Genomic DNA, 18,984 nt, shown 5'->3' with positions numbered 1-18,984 from the left:
CCTGAGAACCCACAAACATTTGACTCAGAAGATCCAACTGCAGTGGGGTGTGGAGAAATGCCCCAGCCCGCTCTCCGCGGCTGGGACACTCAGGCTTGAGCTCTGTGCACGTTCTGAGGTCCCCGGTGCCCACGGAGTTATCTGCTCATTGGCACCCCTGTAGAAATCTTTCTCAACTTATGCCACCTGTCACCCTCCATGGCGGGCTCCTGGAATCACACCCTGATCACTCAAGCGTCCTCACATCTCCATCTGGGCGCTGTTTTGTGGGAAGCCAGGCCACGACAGCCCCCACCCTTATTCAGAGTCATCTAGGACAATCCTGCAGTTCACTCAAGATACTGTGGCATCTGCTGTCTGCCCCTGTGCTATTTTGGGCAAGTGTCAGGGGGCGGGCTGGGAGCGGGGCTGTCACCACCCCGTCACCCCGCACTCGCTCTGCTGCTGGCTTCCCCATGGCCTCCACCCTGGTTCCCTCCCAAATCTGGGCTGGAGGCTGGGAGTGAGGAGTGTGGGAGGCGTTTTGGCAATGAGCAAGACCATAGACTTCAGTGAAAACCAGGAACGTTTAATAAAAAAATAAGCAAGTGTCCCCAACAGGCGAAGCACCGCTGGCCGTGACATTCAATTCAGGCTGGAGGCAGCGCGAGTCCTCCAGCCCTTGCTGGGAGACGTCCTGCCCGGGCCTGGGCGGTGCCCCAGTGCAGCTGAGCCCCCGCAAGGCCCCCAAACACACGATCCCACCAAAGACTTGAACAGAGGAACTTCAGCAACCGGGCAGAGACCACACCTGAGACATAAGGGCACGGAGGTCAAGGGAGTGGAACCAGCGTGGGTGAGGGAGACCCAGCCCCCCCTCCTGTGCCCCCTCCAGGGGGGCTTGCCCGTAGCCATGTGGCCACCGGGACCCATGCTTGCCCCTGGTGTGGGGAGAGCCCTCCCTCCTGGGCGGTAGGGGATGTTGTCTGTACACAGGTCAGGTAAGGGGGGGACAGGGAGGAACGAAACTTAAATTGACCATTCTTCAACCCAACCGGGAGTTGGGAGGCCGGGCATACAGTAGGCACTCAATAAAATGCTCGTGGCATGAAAAAATTCGAAGAGACTCATATTGTTCATCTCTGTGCCCTGGCGCCTGACAGGCAGTCCCGCATACAGTGGAGGATCAAAAATGCGCACTCAACAACAGTCATGCTGCTTTGGTTCACTCGTGCCTGGCTCTTGAGAAATGTGGGAAAAAAACAATTAAAGACTGAGAAGCACCTTATTTACCTCCATCCCCGGCACCCAGCTTACACCCCTACACACAGCAGGCACTCAATAAGTGCACCGAATCAAGAATTTTTCTCTGTCACAAGTGCCAGGCACACAGCAGGTGCTTGATACGTGTTTGAATAAATGAATGTAGATGTCTCATTTATCTTAATATTCCCAGAACCTGGATAGTGCCCAACACACAGTAGGCGCTCAATAAATATTTGAATGACTAGTGCCTGATGCTTAATCTGATCAATAAATGCTTGATAACTAAATCAACCGCTGACGGACAGTATAATTGTGCCTCATTCACTGTCATGACATAGGGACCTGATGCCCAGCAGGTGCTTCGTCAGCGTTGGGCTCATGAACATGAATGAAGAGGTCTTGGTCCCTCCCAATCCCCCGGTGCCAAGCCCTGTTCCTGGCATGCAGTAGGCACTCCATTAATGCTGCCTATGTGCACACAATTGCTGAGCAAGAGCCGGCTGGACGCTACCCTGCATGGAGAGCCCTCCGTGGCCTGCTCAGGGGTCCTCAGGTGGCCCTGCTGTCCCCAGCGAGCATGTAGAGGGTGGGCCAGCAACGGCTGCTTTGGCTTTTGACTGCTGCCCCTCAGAGTTCGTCCCGGGCAGCGCTGTCCAGCGGGGACTGGAGCACATCTGAGTTCTTGGCCTCGCGGCTCAGTGCCTGCTGCTCCCGCATCTTCTGGGACTTGGCACGGTCCCAGTCAGTCTTGACGTGCTCGTTGTTCCACACGACCGAGGTCTCCGTGTCACTCACGTACCCGTCGTCCCCCGTGTAGTGTGTCGGGTAGACAAGCAGGGGCTCCACGGAGAAGGCGCGCAGGTTGCGGAGGGCGAAGTGGGCCTTGTACTCGGACCTGGCGCCAGGGAGGAGGAAGTGAGAGGCAGCGGTGGGTCCGGGGGAGGGGACAGACGGAGGGAGGAGTGGCGGGAAGAGACTGAGACAGACGTAGGTGGGGGCACAAACAGCGAGCGAGCGGGGGAGGGGACGCACGGAGACATGCGGGTGGGGGCAAATGGAGCCCGCGAGTCTCACACCCCCACCGACCCAGGACAGACGCACGCTGAGACCCGGCCCCCAGCCTGCCTGCCGCAGCCCCTCACACTGGGTGCTTGTCGAACATGACGGGCAGGAACTCATCCACAGGCAGCATCTTGGCGAGCGGCCTGGCGGCCAGCAGCTTGTGGGCGCCTTGCAGGGAGATGACGTAGGCCAGGGTCCAGTAGGAGTAGTCGGCCTCCACCAGGTTCCTCACGCGGGGCACGGCCTTCTCAGGGTGCTCCACCTGCATCCGCTTCCGGCCCACGTAGCTGGGGTGCACAATTGGGCCCCGTCACACGCCTGCCCTCCACGGAACACTGACCCAGAGCATCAGGGAGGTAGCCACCCCCGGCAGGCCCTTGGACGGGAGCAGGCTCAGCGTGTCTGGGGAGCAAGGCGACTTCTGTGACTGGAATGGGTGGACGGTGCAGCACAGGGGTCCGGGGGTCACCGGGAGGAGGGTGAGGTTTTCCAAGGGCACTATGGAGCCATGGGAGGATTTGGAGCTGGGGAGAGCAGGACCACCCAGACGCTGTAGGAGCCTGAAGCGGTTCTGAGCTAAGACCCAGGCTCCCTGGCCACGCCCCCATGCTCTCCAACCGCGCCCTCGCTGCCCCCAGGTCAAATCTCAGCCACACCCGCTGTCCACAGGCCTCAGTCGAGTTTCCAAGCCCAGACCAAGCCTGCGGGCTTCTGGCCACGTCCCAGCCCACACCCCTGACGCTGGCCACGCCCATCGCCCTGGCCACGCCCCCGCCCCACCCCGCCCCCCAGGGCCCCACGCACATGAGGTCCCAGTCCAGGCCCTCTCGCTCCACATCCCGCATGAGGTTCATCAAGCGCCTCTTGAAGAAGATCTCAAAACGCAGGTCGTCCTCAAACACAAGCGACTTCTGCAGCCCCCGGTCCACCACCTGCGGGAGGAAGCCCTGCAGGTCACAGGGAGACCAAGGCCCTGCCTGTCCCTAAAGCCAGCCCTTGCTGGAAGAGGCTCTGGGCCACCTGGAGAGAAGCAGGTGCTCGCTCCCTCCCCTCCTGTCTACAGGGCCACCTGTGCCTCCTAACCTCTGCCCGGCGCCACCCACCAGGAATGTCAAGGAGGGCGGGCCACCGGCGGGGCGCCTCGGTGGCCCAGAGCCCCTCCCGTGCCCCTGCCACCTGCAGCCGGACACCCGCATTTGGCCTCACGTCTGACGGGCACAAGCGTGAATCCCAGCCTGACACCCTCGTCCCTCGCAGCCTCTCCCTCCGGGAGCCCTCGGTAACGGGGCGGCCCCGGCACGCCCCGGCTGGCCGAGGTCGCTGCGCTGTCGTCTCTACTGTCGCGGTAAACGTGGAGGCAGAGCCAGGCGGCAGGGAAGAGGCCGTGCGTGGGGGGGGGTCCTCGGCCCCAGGCTCTGCCTCTGGGGCTCACCCCTCCCCCTCCCAGCCTCGGTTTCCGCATCTGCACAATGGAGGCCCCCACAGCCGGCAGGGGAGCACTCGGCAGGGGAGCACTCGCCGCAGAAGCCACGTGCTCTCTCTGTCGCTGCCGGAGGAGGCCGGGCTGGGGGAGGGGGCATTCCCTCCGTCCCTCTGTCCCCCTCACAACCCCGAGACCAAGGGTCGTGACGCCGGCCCGCCCAGCCCTGGGCACCCACCTCCTTCCAGATGTTGTAGTGGCTGAGGAAGCAGCCCAGCTCGCCCTTGGTGAGGGGCCGGCCGTGGTAGGGGTCCCGGTAGCCTGGCAGCATCTGTATGCCCAGCGCCTCCACCTGGCTGGTGTTCATGGCTCTGCCGAGGGGGGCGGGGGTCACGAGGGAGCCCCCCCTGCCTGCCAGCCCGCCATCCGTGTCCCTCCTCCGGGACACTGCGCGCTCAGCCACACGCGCAGCCCACCGCCCAGCACACGGTCCACACTCGCCGGCAGACCCGCCCTTCCTTCCTCCTGGGGTCAGACTGACTTCCCCTCTACAGCCCCCACCACCGTCATCTACACCGGAGGTGTGGGGACCTACCCTTTCCCGGGTCAGGACTCACCGTCCACGGCCCGACCAGTGTGGTCTACACCAGCAAAGACCTACCCCTCCCCAGGGCGCATTCACTTCCCCTCCACAACGCCCACCAGCGGGGTCTACACCCCCCCCCAGGTCCCCCCCCCCCCCCGCAGAATCACTTGCCATCCACCAGCGAGGTCTACACCCGCAAGCGCATGCCGATCCGCCTCACCCTGGTCTCGGACTCACTTGCCGTCCACCGCCTCCACCAGCCGACACTCGATCTCCTGCTCCTGCAGCGCGCGCAGCATGCGCGCCCGCCGGTCCTGCCGCCGCTTCAGGTTGATCATGAACACCTGCGGTCCGGAGCGCCGTCAGACCCCCGCCCCGCCCCCCGCGACCCCCGGCGACCCCTGAAACCAACCCCGCCCCCACCCCCCGTGACCCCTAACACCAACCCCGCCCCCCGCCCACCCCCGCGACCCCTAACACCAACCCCGCCCCCACCCCCACCCCTAACACCAACCCCGCCCCCACCCCCTGTGACCCCTAACACCAACCCCGCCCCCACGCCCCCCCCACACCACCCCGCCCCCCCGAGGCCCCACCCACCTCATCGAAGCCCATCTTGTCCGGCGTCTTGGTGGGCGCAGAGATGAACCGGGAGGGCTCCACCGGCGGGTGCTTCACTGCCGGGCAGAGAAGCTAAGGCGTCGCTGGGGCCACCGGGCCTCCAGCCTCGAACACCCTTCCCTGCCCTTCCCTTGGCTCCCTGTCCAACCTGGCTTCCGCCCCCCAATCCCATCTCACTCAAGCTGCTGGCACCACCCCAAAGACCCCATTTCTACCACAGGACCTTTGCATATGCTGGGTCCCTGCCGGGAACATCCTTCCCTCTCCCCTTCCCCACCCTCAGTTCTCAGCTGTGATATGCGGGGAGGGAAGAACTTCCCCTCCGCAGGCTGAGTCGGGCACCTCCTCTGGGCCCCACACACCTGGGCTTCCGCCACCAAAGCTCCCACCCTCGCTGTCCTATTTGCCTGGCCCTGCACCTGTCTGTCGTGAGCCCCTTAGGGAGGGCACCCGGTCTGTGTGCTCACGATGGGTCCCCAGCGCCCGACATGCGGCAGGCACTCAGTAATCACTGGTAGAGTGAACAGAGCAATGACGGCAGGCTGTGCAACCTTGACCAGGCTGGGCTTTGGCTTTCCTCGTCTATAAAATGGGCCAGTAGGTCCGGCGCGGTGGCTCACGCCTGTCATCCCAGCACTTTGGGAGGCCGAGGCGGGAGCATCGCTTGAGGCCAGGAGTTCGAGACCAGCCTGAGCAACACAGTGAGACCCATCTCTACAAAAACTATTTTAAAAAATTAGCTGAGCGTGGTGACACATGCCTGTAGTCCCTGCTCCTTGGGAGGCTGAGGCAGGAGGCTGAGGCTGCGGTGAGCTGTGAATCCACCACTGTACTCCAGCCTGGGTGACAAGCCAAAACGAGGTCATTAAGGGGAGCCCTGATCCGCGTGGCTGGAGTCTATGAAAAGGAAATCTGGACAGAGACGTCCTGGACACACAGGAAGAAGCGCCCACGGGACGGGCGGACATGTCTGCTAGAACTGCCAGCAACCGCAGGAGCCAGAACGGCAAGAACGGGGCTCCCCGCGGACAGGGCAGCCCGGCCGACTCCCTGACTTTGCACTTCTGGCCTCCGGAACCCCGGAAGTACGTTTTGGTTGTCTTAAGCCACCTGGTTTGTGGTCCTTGTTACAGCAGCCACGGGAAACTCACACCCACGTCAAATAAGCTTCTCAGAACGGTCATACTTGTTATGCTGTTAGCTGCGGGCCTGTCGTGGAGGAAGGAGGCGCCCCAAGGGTGGGTGTCGGCCTCCTGAGAAGATGAAGCTTCTGTCTGCCCACCGGGCTGGCCAGAGAGAGCCCAGAGCCAGGGTGAGCACAGCGTCCCCCTCATTAGGAACAAAGGCCCCGTGTGAGCTCGTGGGACACACACAGCCCCTCTGTCTGGGAGAGGCCCAGGGACACGTGTCTTGGGGTGTCCTCCCACCCAGGGCCCTTTGGTTCCTGGTCACCTGCCTGCGACTCAGCACTGAGGGCAGGGCTCTGGGATCTGAGGACCCAAGTTCAAATCCCAGGTGCCCCTTCCAGGCTCAGCCCGGACTCTGAAGGAGCTGGATGTTAGGGGCCAAAGTACCTAGGGGACCAACCCCAGTAGGATCCCTGCACACCGAGGCCTGGGGAGCTGCCCGGTTGGCAGTGCGCCATGCACGCTGTCACACCCCATCTCTGGGCAAAGGGAACGCTGTCCACCGGCCACTGGGAGACGACAACGCCAAGCATGGGACCCTCCTGGACTCTGCCCCAGGTGCCTCTTCCCACGGCTGACTCCGCTCTGTACCCTTCTGCTGTGATAAACCGTAACCGCGAGCATGACGGCTTCAGAGAGTCCTGTGAGTAGTCTCGGGGAACCGTCAGAGTTGGCTGTGCTCTTGGGGACCCCGGCGTTTGCAGCTGGTGCCAGAAGCGACGGTGGTCTTGGGGACTATCCCCTAACCTTGTACCCACGGACGCACATCTGGAACTTCCCCACACGTGTGCACAGGGACGCCCATGTGACACTGGGAACAATGAGGAACGCCCTCTGAGCCCCGGAGCAGACCGGCTAACGCACACGGCGGTCGCTGGGCCAGTCCAGTCGGTGATGCGGCCAAGAGCAGGTCCCTCTGCGGGCGAGCATCTGCGCGGACGCCACGCAGCGAGCCACGCTGCCCGCCGCAAGCAGCACAGCGCGCAGAGGGAGGCAGAGCTCCGCCCGGGCCACACCCCACCAGCTGACAGATTAGGACAGCGCAGGCCCAGAGGAGGGACAGGGCCGGGACCGGGAATATCCTGCCGGCAGGCTGGCTCATTACAAGGACACAAAATGAAACATCGTGGCCCACAGATGTGACCCAGGCACCCCTGTATGCGCTAACCCTCAACAGACAGGGCTCATCCCGAGCAGGCTTTCTGGGGCCACGGAGGGAGCGAGCCCGTCATCCGCGCAAGGCAGCAAGATGCAGGACTCGCCACACGCAGGGGACGGGCATCATTCTGTGTGCCCTGCAGGTCTGAAATCTCATCATACAAGGGATTCTCTCTCTTTCCTTCTTTCTTTCTTTCTTTTTTTTTTTTTTTTGAGACAGGGTCTCACTCTGTCCCCAGGCTGGAGTGCAGTGGTACAATCAGAGCTCACTGCAGCCTCGAACTCCTGGGCTCAAGTGATCCTCCCAACTCAGTCTCCCAAGTAGCTGGGACGCCAGGCATGTGCCACGATGCCTGGCTCATTTTTAAGTTTTTTTGTAGCAATGGGGGTCTCACTATGTTGCCCAGGCTGGTCTCAAACTCCTGGCTTCAAGAGATCCTCCTGCCTCAGCCTCTTCAGTAGCTGGGACCACAGGCGCCACCACCACGCCCAGCTATACAAAAGATCTTTGAACACATAGCACAGTCCAAGTGCCCACACATGGAGAGAAAACGTGGTTTTTATGCAGAACATAAGGAAGTATTTGCACAAATATCTGAAACCTCCAGACCTTCTACCCGTCTGTGGTGTGTGGTTCACTCTCGCCCTCAAGGGATCAGGAAAACATTCACGTCTCTTTGAGTTTTTAACAACATCAATTGTTCTTCCTACCAGAAATAACAGCAGAAACGTATGTGAGAATTTAAACTGGGAAAAGCATGTCAGCCACGGGGATGCTGCCCAGCATTCGATGGCAATTGGTGATAAGCAGAGACCCACCCCCCCTTACTGCAGCCGGGTGGGGCTCGTGCATCTACGTGTGACAGACACTCAGGCGTTGGTGGCTTTGCCACTCCAGGTGTCTTGAGGGCAGGGTGCCATCCCACCTTCAGCCACCAGGGGGAGCCACAGACAGAACATTCCACAACCAGCTCAGGCTGGGGAAACTGAGTCCTCAAGGCCGCGGCCTCACCCCTGCCGGCCAGTCCCCTTCCGTGCAGTGGTGGGGATGGTCCTGCTGTTTGTAGGGATTTGTGTGTCCAGCACAGGACACCGGGAGTGGCCGGGACAGGAGCACCCTCCCCAAAGGACCTCGTCTCCAGGGTCCCCGAGAGGGATGGCGGCTGGTTTCATAGTTTATATACTTATTTTTTTTATGTATTTCAAAGACCCAAGCTTGCAACTATGGTAAAAATACTGCAGAATTTCCTGTTTTACAAGAAACTTCTTGCACTGAAAAAGGGAAAAGTGTTTAAAGTAAGTATCAAGTATTACTAGCAGGTTTGGAGTTTAGCAGGAGCAGAGAGGAGACGCTGTCCTGGAACGGCTGTGTCCCAGACACTGCCACCGACATGCAGTGCATCTGAGGAAACCCTGTCTTCTCCACTCCCACACCCTTCGGGCTCCCTACTGCCCTGAGACACCTGGTGTCAGGCCTCCTGCCCTGCTGTCGCCCTTGGGTCTGCACCCGGATGCCCACTGACCTTGCCTGCTCCCAGAGTTCATGTCCCCTCCAGCCTCCTGGCCTTTGCACATGCCGCTACCTCCAGCTGCGACCCTCTTTCCGGTAAGCTCCTGCTCACCCAGAACCATAATGCCACCTCCTCCAGGAAGCCCACCCTGACAACCCTGGGCACACTGTGTACAGCTACCTGCAAACCAGCTCTGTGAGAGCAGGGACCACGTCCCTCATGCACGCCCTTGTACCCGGCACCCACCCCAGGGACTGGCACCCAGCAGGTGCTCAGTTAGTGCTCACTGATAGATGCTCGATGGGAGCAAAAGGGAGGCAACTCAGCCCCTCCCAGGGCAGCGTGCCGGGACTCACCCATGACCTCCAGCTGCACATGCATGAAGCTCTCGGCCTCGTCCTGGAGGGCGCTGTGGGACCGCAGTGGCACCGGCAGGAAGCCGTACACCGCCTTGTTGCACACGTACATCTGCACCTCTGCGGCCAGGGAAACAACGACCAGAAATGAAAACGGGTGGGCGCGGGGGCTCCCGCCTGCAATCCCAGCACTCTGGGAGGCCGAGGCCCAGGAGTTCGAGACCAGCCTGAGCAAGAGCGAGACCCCGTCTCTACAAAAAAAAGGGGAGGGTGCAGTTTGACAGAAACACCTGAATGAAAGGATCGATCTGGCTGGGCGTCTGTGAAACCTTATTTACAGGCCATGAAATCTGAATTTCATGTAATTTTCACATGCCCCAAAACATTATTCTTCTTTTAATCTTTTTTTCCCCAACCACTTAAAAACATAAAAACTGTCATTAGCTTACAGCTGTACCAAACCAGGAGTGGGCCAGAGGTCCGTGGGTCACAGTCTGCCAACTTCTGGTTTGGAGTAAAAGTCAAGGCAACACAGGGTGTGTTCTTTCTCTTCAAACTTTTTTGTTGTTGTTGGAGACAGAGTCTCACTCTGTCGCCTGGGCTGGAGTGCAGTGGCGTCGTCATAGCTCACTGAAACCTCACACTCCTGGTCTCAGCCTCTTGAGTAGCTGGGACTACAGGTGTGCACCACCGCGCCTGGCTAATTTTTCTATTTTTAGTAGAGACAGGGTCTTGCTCTTGCTCAGGCTGGTCTCGAACTCCTGACCTCAACTCCTGATCCTCCTGCCTCACCCTCCCAGAGTGCTAGGGTTATGGGCATGAGCCACCGCACCAGCCTCTTTAAAACGTGGTTTTCCCTGATTATGCAATTGATATATACTCAACTATAGACAACTGGGAGAATACAGAAAACTATCAAGATGGAAATAACATTCAAGAAAGAAGTCCTAAAGAGCTGGGCGCGAAGTTAGGGCTAGAGACAGACCGGGATCTTGGGGACGTTATCTGAACACCTGGATCCAGCTGCACCTGCAGCCATCCCTGCACCGGGCAGTTCTGGTTCTGCGAATTTCCTGTGTGCTCTACTTGGAGCCCCAAGCACCAGCCAGCCAGCCCTGTGATGGCAACCCCTCAGGTGCTCACCTGCTTGCTTGCAGGAGAAGGCGAAGACGATGATGTCGTCAAAGGCCCAGGTGTAGTCGGGGTGGGGCGGGTAGAAGGCTAGGCTCCTGGACGCCGCCTTTCGCAGGTCGAGCAGGAAGGTTGAGTGCACCATGGGGACCGCAAAGCAGCCCCGGCGGTCCCGCTTGCGGATGGGGATGTAGGCAGGTGTGCGCCTGTAATAGCCCTGCAGGGAGGGGTGACAGGGTTCTGCACGGGGGCCCCAAAGGCGAGGCTGGAGGCCAGCAACAACGGCAGGCACGGACGAGACCCGACAGAAATCGGCTCGGGGTAGGGAGGAGGCGCGACGGCCCAGTCGGAGAGGACCCGGTGCCGGTCCCCGAATTCGGCATGAATTCCCTGCGTGCCAGGCTCCGGGCACCGTCAGGCCGGGCTCCGCCCCCGCAGCCTCAGCTGAGGGACAAGGACAGATGCAGAAGGGGCCCATGTCAGATGGGAAAGGCAGCGTCTGAAGGGGGAAGTTCAAAGGCTGAAGTGGGGCTGGGCATTTGAGATCCTGTGATTTGCACGGCAATTAGAGGTCAGACGTGTGATTTCAAGGAAGGGGGGTGGAATCTCTCAGAAGAGAAGTTTCAAAAGCTTCTGGAACAATGTGGAGTTGGCATCTCTTTTCCTTGTCCCCCTTGCAAATTGGAATTGTTAGTATGTAACCTTTCAATTTCTACGATGTGTTTTAAAAAAATAAAACCACTCAACTGTCCCCTTTAAAACGCTGAGTTTTGTGTTATATGTATTTCACCTCAATTAAACAAAAAGGCAGCGGGAGGCAGGAAGAGTCAGTGTCCGGGCTCCAGCCATGCAGCCCCCCGGCCCTGGCCAAGGCCCCTGCTCCGGCGCCCGCCTCCTCTCGCCCCCTGGCTTTGCACAGAACCCGACTCAGGCCTGGGGTGGGACCTGTGACCAGGCCTGGCCGAGCAGAGCCTCGTGCTTTCCGGCTTCAATAACTGTGTCGGGGCAGAGAGGAGACGGGAGACGGCCCGGTCAGAGCGGACTTTGGCCGGATGCTGGCGAAGCCACCCAACGCATGGAGAAACGAAGCCACAGCCAGGTTTAAAGGTTAAAGCTTACCATGGTGGTGTTTATGAAACGCTCACCACGGGGACATGTGACGGTAAGTTAGACCTCCCAGCCACGGCACCCCTTGCTCGGCCCAGGCCCCTGCCCTACCTGGGAAGTCATTCCACACCAGAAGTTGGAGTACGCGGCCCGCGAGTCCAGCATGGGGGCGACCACCGTCTTGTTCTCAGCAATGAGCAGGCTCAGCGTGTCGGGGTTCAGGATCAGGTTGTCTGCGTCCACAAACTGCAGAACACCCAACGCGGCGTCAGGGCCGGGCCACGAGTCCGAACAGCTGGGCCAACGGCCCAGGGGGTCTGGCAAGGACCCCTGGAAATCCCAGCCCCCAAGCCTTAGAGCTCTACCCTGAAGATCGAGCCGCGTCACATGCACGCAAAACAACACCCTTCGCGGCCACGAGAAGGGACGAACCGCCGAGCACACGGCAACACGAAGGAGTCTCACACACACGCCGCTGGCGAGACACGGACACAATGGCAGACACACCGCGCGGCTCCACTTGCAGGAAACTGAGAAACAGGCAGAGGGCAGCGCTGACCACTGACGAGGGCCACCGGGGCAGAGGGCGTCTCTGCAAGGAGTGGCTTGTGACCAGCAGGGACGAGGGGGCCCCCAGATGTGGGCGCTGGTCATGGGGTGTCACTCTGAGGAATGTCACTGGGCTTCCCACACAAGGCAAACACATTTCTTTCTGCATGAGTTAGATGCCAATAAAAAGTTCATAAATATAGGCCGGGCGCGGTGGCTCACGCCTGTAACCCCAGCACTCTGGGAGGCCGAGGCAGGAGGATCGCTTGAGCTCAGGAGTTCGAGACCAGCCTGAGCGAGAGCGACATCCCGTCTCTACAAAAAATGAAAAATTAGCCGGGCATGGTGGCACATGCCTGTAGTCCCGGCTACTCAGGAGGCTGAGGTGGGAGGATCGCTTGAGCCCAGGAGTTTGAGGTTGAAATGAGCTGTGAAGATGCCACTGCAGTCCAGCCTGGGCGACAGAGGGAGACTCTGTCTCAAGAAAAAAAAAAAAGCTCATAAAAATAGAATTTTTATATAAGCCTTTTCTTCCTTTAACACCTGGGATATTTGGGCTTAAAATATGGTAACCTTTGTTTGTTACAACAAAGCAAAAAGTCTGGAAGGAAACGCACCAACTCACCGACATGGTTACCGTGGGGGGGAGGGGTGCCTGCTGTTCCCCACAAAAATGTGTCGCCAACACCTTCCAGGAAGGCCACAAAGAATGCAGTGTTGCTGTGACAGACTGGGCAGAGCTCCAGAGCCCAGCAGTGGTGATGCAGTTAGAGAAATTCCGACCGACCCCGAGGTGGAGGAGAGGCAGCCGCTGAGCACCGCGCCACGGGGCACGCTTAGGTCACGCGCCCCGCTGCGCGGGGATGTGAAACACGGAGGTCACGACCCATCACAGAACTGCTAAGGGGTCTGCTGGATTTTCTTTCTAGACACATCTGATCCACAGAGATGCTTTCGGTTACGCACGTGGTATTTCAGAACGTTTGGGTCAAACGCCGTACACACCAACAGCGGACACTAGAATTCCAGCCTGCCCTGCAAACGCAGGATGGCGTTCCCGCTTGCAAGCCCCGCTGGGGAGGGGTGGTGGCTGCCCCTTGGGACAAGCCATGCGGCCTTGTTACCTTCCCTGCCTAGTCTCTGCAGACATTTGAATCTGTGACCTTTGATTATAAATGCAGAAAAAACAGCCAGGTGGCCCAGGCCTGTCATCCCAGCACCCTGGGAGGCCGAGGCGGGAGGGTCACTTGAGCTCAGGAGTTCGAGACCAGCCTGAGCAAGAGCAAGACCCCATCTCTACAAAAAATAGAAAAAGTAGCTGGGTGTGGTGGTGCCTGTAGCCCCAGCTACTCGGGAGGCTGAGGCAGGAGGATCGCTTGAGCCCAGGAGTCTGAGGTTGCTGTGAGCTGGGCTGACGCCACGGCACTCACTCTAGCCTGGGCAACAAAGCAAGACTCTGTCTCAAAAAAAAGAAAAAAGAAAAAAAGAAAAGGAAAGGAAAAACAGCCAGAACATTCTGGTGGTTCCTCAAACAGTTAAACACAGAGTTACCGCGTGATCCAGCAACCCCGATGCTGGGCGTGTGCCCGCGACAGCTGGAGGCGGGCCCCAAACGCACGCGTGCACCCACGTCCACGGCGGATCATTCACGGCGGCAGAAAGCGGGAAGCAAAGCGACCACGTGCGGTCGCCCGATGAGCGGATCCACAGAATTCGGCCCCCCACACAGCGGGATGTCCCTCATGGAAAGGCAGGAAGCTCTGCCACACCTGCCACCACCTGGCTGCACCTCGGAAACACGGTGCTGAGGGAGAGACGCCAGACACAAAGGCCGCACGGTGTGTGCCTCCACTGATGTGAAGTGTCCAGAACAGGCCAATCCACGGACAGGAAGCAGACGGGTGGCCGCCAGGGCTGGGGGGAGTGGGGAGTGACTGCCAGTGGGGACGGGGTGCCCTTTTGGGGGCATCAAAACATTCTGGAACTAGATAGAGGGGAGGGTTGCACAGCATCGTGAATGTGCTAAATGCCACTGAACTGTGTTCCTTCTCTTCTCTCTCTCTCTCTCTCTTCTCTCTCTCTATTTTGAGACAGAGTCTCGCTCTGTTGCCTGGGCTAGAGTGAGTGCCGTGGCGTCAGCCTAGCTCACAGCAACCTCGGACTCCTGGGCTCGAGCCATCCTCCTGCCTCAGCCTCCCAGAGTGCTGGGATGACAGGCATGAGGCACTGTGCCCGGCCTGAACTGTATACTTTAAAACAGTTAATTTTATGTTATGTGAATTTTAATTCAACTAAAACAAACAGGCAAAAACCAGGCAGAAAGTAGATCTCTCTGGGAGCAAACACTAAAATTAGATGTTTTTTTTTCTTTCTTAAGCTTCATATATTGTCTTACTTTTCTCCTCCAAATAACATCCATAGCTTTTATAAAAACAGGGAAAAAAGGGCCCTCCTAATAAAAAAAAAAAAAAAAGAATCTTAAAACCTTAGATAATTTCACATCCCAACACGAACTTCCAACATCCCCAATTATAAACACACAATTTTTGTGTCAAAACTGCTTTGAGTTTTGAACCAACACATTTGAGTTCCACCCAGGTTTGCTGAGGGGAAAAAAAAAGTGAAAACCAGCCAACCTCAAACCGCAAAAGCAGAATCCAGGTGAGCAAGACAAGGCGGCTCTGTGCAGGAAGGTTCCAGAAGGTACAAGATCCACCTCTGTGCCTTGCTGGTTTTGAGACCCCCACCAGCAAGTTGTCACCTCCCTCCCTAAGCGTCTGCTTCCTCATCTGTAAAATTCATGTCCAGTCCCAAAGCGGGGCCTGTCCCCTGGCTTCACAGTCTATCTTGAACCCCCTCCATGGTCCCTGCCCCATGTAGGCCTAGACGCTGTCCTGGCCTCCATGCTGGCTTCTGGCCAGAGTGTGTGGCTCTTGCTCCCCACAGAAGCCACAGGGGCTTCTGAAAATCTTGAATCAGAACACAGCCCTCCCCTGCTCACACACCCTCCATGGCTCCCCAGTGCCCTCCAAGTAGAAGCCAAATGTCTCCCTTGGCCTGTGTAGTTAGGCCCCAGCCACCATCCATCATTACGGCCTAGCTCACCGCATTCCTTGAACGGCCCCGGCTAGCTCCCGGCGCTGGGCCCTTGGCCTTGTACACTGTCCCCAGTCCCAGCCACCCCTTTTCCCCCCAGGCTGGCTCCGTCACTCTTTCAGGTCTTTGCGTGGGTCCCTCCTCAGGGGACCTGCTCACTGATCACCCCACCTTGGTTACACCATCTGTTGTGGGTTGACTGGCAGCCCCCCAAAAAGATACGTTGAGTTTGAATCCCTGGTGTCTGTGAACAGGATCTTATTTGGAAAGAGGGTCTTTGCCGACGCAACGAAGATGTCAGTTCAAATGAGGTCACAGTGGCTTAGCGTGGGCCCTAAATCCCACGACCGGTGTCCTTGTAAGAAGCCAAGAAGAGACCCAGAGAAACGGCCGGGTCACCATGGAGGCAGAGACGGGAGTGACGTGTCTACAGGCTGAGGAACACCACGGACTGCCAGCTGCCACCAGACGCCGGAAGAGGCGGGGAGGATGGCCCTGCAGACGCGCTGACTTCAGACTTCATTCTCCACTAAATTCCCACTGCTGTGAGCCACGCGGCTTACAGTACCTCATTCCAGGGAGCCCCGGGCAACGGACACACTGTCACTTATGTTCTACACTTGCTTCCTGGCCCAGCCGCCTCTGGAATCCCCTCGCTAGTTTCTTTGGTTTTCTGGTCGCATCCACCTTTCTTGGGAGACTAAGAAGGTGGCTGAGCCTGTCCTGGTGCCTGGGGCCACGCGTGTGGGAGCCTGTCCTGGTGCCTGGGGCCACGCGTGTGGCTGGCCCGGCGGCGCGGCGCGGACGCGTGTGGAGTAATAAGGAAGGCGGGTGCAGACCACAGCCCGCAGCCTGGCACCAAGACGAGCACGGGCACTGTCAGGCTCACGTCACTGCCTGCCACCTCCCTGGTGGGCCAGGCTGCCAGCGTCCTCCCGAGTGCATCAGGGGAGGGGGTCTGGCACCACCACGCCCAGTCAAGGGGAAGGACCGTGACGTGAGGGTGCTTAGCCCAACATTGCTGTGTTCAAGACTCAACCGTCCCCTTCCCCATGAAGCCACTGGCAGCCCTGGCGGCCCTGGAGGAGGAAGCGGAAGTCGCGCCTCCCCGGCCCGCAGCAGTGCCAACAGCCCCCGGCCCCCGGCCCCATCCTCCTGCTTCTGGGAAGTGACCCAAGTATTTGTCATCACGTGCGATGGTGACAAAAGTGGAGATGAGCCACGTGTTCAACCACAGGGGACTGTTGGGGACACCAAAGTCTATTCGTTGCTGACAATTAAGAAGTGACACTCAGGACCCAGGTGGCCCAGGATCGCATGAATCCCACCTCCTCCACCGTCTAGCTGTGTCACCTCAAGCAACTCGCTTCCCCTCTCTGAGCCTCAGTGTACTCTTCTGCAAAACGGGGTTAGGACAGTCCCCGAATCCTGCTGTTCCATCTTCCCTGGGGACACCCCAGACCTCCCCGTGACCCGTGGCCGGCTGGCTGACACACTCACCAGGATATAATCAGCCCACATGTCCCGAGCTGATTTCAGGGCTGCCTGGCGCAACTTCATGACGTGCTCATAGCGCAAGTCGGACCAGTGTTTGGGGCCCTCCTCATCTGGGTAGGACCTGTGAAGGGGCCGCTGTGATGCTGGAGGACTGGGGATGCCGAGGGCACTGTCAGCCCAGAGAGGGCCTGAGCCACACTGGGAGTAATCAGAGAGGGCTTCCTGGAGGAGGGGGCGTGTAAGCTGATCTGAAGGCCGGGAGGGAGGGAGCATGTCCCTGGCAGGCAGCACAGCTCGGCATGTGCAAAGGGCCAGAGACAAAAGGCCAGGCTGTGGGGGGGGGGGAACCTCCAGAGCCCAGCAGGGGCATCCTTGAGAGCACAGGGCGGTGCTGGGGTGCGACTGGGACAGGAGGCAAAGCCGGGGTGGCCACCAAACAGCAAGGGGGTGCTGGAGTTCTGGGTGGAGGGAACGGCCTGGGCAAAGGTCTGGCAAGAATATTATGACCTATTTGTGAAGCTGAGGGCAGGTGGGGTCAGAGTAGCGAGTCGCACTGCTAGGCTGGGGAGCCAGGGGCTGAGGGCCTGGGGTTCTGTCCTGGGGCAACGGGGAGCTATAGAGGGTATAGGAGCAGAGGCACGGCAGTCAGACTGGGAGGCTCCAGGCAGGGCCCAGCACTCACCTGGGCTCCTCCGCCGGCCGCCACTCCACAGAATGGTATAAACTCTTCACGGCCACCAGCCACTCCCGCAGCACGGCTGACGTGTTGTCCGAGTTGTGGTCCGTGGCCACCCTGCCAGCAGAGAGGGACAGTCAGCACAGCTGGGGAGACCGAGGCACAACCAGGCAGCAGCGAGGCAACTCAGGCTGCGTACCCCTGCTCGGTCTCCCACCAGCTATGTAGCCCTGGGCAGGACACTTCCCCACTTCTGTGCCTCAGTTTCCTCATCTGTAACACGAGGGTGAGGGCAGCACCCAGTTCACTGGGACGTGGGGGGATTAAACGAGCTACTGTTGGAAAAACACATTCGCAACTGGTGGTTTTATCAGTGAGTACCTGGGATCGTATGACCACACTCGGTGTCAAGTACGTGTAACTTGAATTCATACACCATAACCCCCCACGCCGCCTTCCTTCAGGCTCTCCTAGGAGCAACACCACCTCATACTGGGCTGTGGGTCACTCATTCATTCAACAAACGTTTGTGCGAAACCAATTGTATTTTTGGATCATCCAGACTGGGGAATCCGGGAGTGGAGGGAAGAGGGACATTTGGAAGTCTAGTTTGACCACGGAGCCCAGAGCTAATTCTCCCCGACAAATGAAGTTGACGATAACGGCAGCAGCAATAATAAAAATAACCAAGCTCTCCTCACAGAGAGCCAAGCCCCTGCCAAACACAGACTCACATCCATCAGCTGGTTAAGCTGAGACAAACCCAGAAGGAGAATTAGACTACTGCACCCATTTCCCATTTGAGGAAACTGACGCGGGGAGCGAGAAATCAGCAATCGCAGGCTTCTTCAGGGCTCTGCCCCGTTCCCCTTCCGAGAAGCGTCCACGCCCTGTACCCCACCCGCGCCGGCCACTCCGGGGGAGCTCCAGGCCCCGGCTCTTCCGGGCTGTACGTGCGGCAGAGCAGTTAGCACGTTTGTCCCTGGCTCGGGATCTGGCCCAACGGGGGCGCAGGCAGGGGCGATGGCCCGAACACCCCGAAGGAGCCCGCAGGCGAACGTGGGTCCCGTCCGTCTGGCCAGCCTAGAAAGGAGCGGCAGCAGGCAGGTCCCGCCAGGACGAGGGGACGGGGGCGGTCCCGCTCACCACAGCGCCGTGCGCTCCCGGGGGTGCCGCAGCCGCTCGAGCGCGCCCAGTGTGGCGGGCAGCGCGTGGGCCGCGTTCCGCGCCAGCAGCGCGATGAGCACGCGCGGCGCCTGCAGCGGCGACTCCGGGCTCCAGCGCTCCTCCGGGAAGTAGGCGGCGGCGCCCGGCGGGCCCCCCGGGGGCGGTGGCACCAGCAGCAGGAGCAGCAGCAGCGCCGGGAGCGGCCGCCCGCGCCGCCGGCACGCCCGTGGGGCCGCCGCCATCGCGCCACGCGTCACCTTTAAGCCGCTTTTCTGCCGGCGGACGCGGGCCGCGCGTTAAAGGAGTCACCGTGGCCCCGCCCCCGTCGCGCGCCTTAAAGGGGAGGACGCGCGCTTGGCTGGAAGTCAGGCGTCAGGCCCCGCCTCGCAGGCCCCGCCCCGCAGGCCCCGCCTCCAGGCAGCCCGGCGTGACGCCAACCTGCAGGCCCGCCCAGGACGCCCCGCCCCCGTCCCCACCTTAAAGGCACACAGCGCTCGGAACACGTGGGAGCAGACGCGGCCCGGGAGCCCGCCCTGCTGCAGGGTGCCTGCTCTCCCGAGCACCTCTGCCTGAGGCGCAGTCCAGCTTCCCTGTTGGAAGACCCGGGCTGTGCCA

The 18,984-nt window shown here is 59.7% G+C and overlaps 1 protein-coding gene across 1 annotated transcript; it reads right to left on the bottom strand.

The window, feature by feature from the left end:
* Positions 1 to 1,808: 1,808 nt before the first annotated feature.
* On the bottom strand, positions 1,809 to 18,616 carry COLGALT1 (collagen beta(1-O)galactosyltransferase 1). Its single transcript, XM_069476143.1, has 12 exons — positions 18,349 to 18,616; positions 17,209 to 17,319; positions 16,530 to 16,647; positions 11,496 to 11,630; positions 10,290 to 10,494; positions 9,147 to 9,266; positions 4,914 to 4,990; positions 4,551 to 4,657; positions 3,966 to 4,098; positions 3,112 to 3,239; positions 2,388 to 2,594; positions 1,809 to 2,140 (listed from the first exon to the last, which is right to left on the bottom strand). Exons 1-12 carry the CDS (start codon positions 18,609 to 18,611, stop codon positions 1,873 to 1,875), a joined length of 1,872 nt encoding a protein of 623 aa, XP_069332244.1. The 5' UTR covers positions 18,612 to 18,616; the 3' UTR covers positions 1,809 to 1,872.
* Positions 18,617 to 18,984: the final 368 nt, after the last annotated feature.

The sequence above is a fragment of the Eulemur rufifrons genome, chromosome 2, assembly GCF_041146395.1.
Source record: "Eulemur rufifrons isolate Redbay chromosome 2, OSU_ERuf_1, whole genome shotgun sequence".
Taxonomy (NCBI): Eukaryota; Metazoa; Chordata; class Mammalia; order Primates; family Lemuridae; genus Eulemur; species Eulemur rufifrons.
The sequence above is the reverse complement of the archived record's forward strand: the minus strand, read 5'-3'. Positions and strand labels throughout refer to the sequence as shown.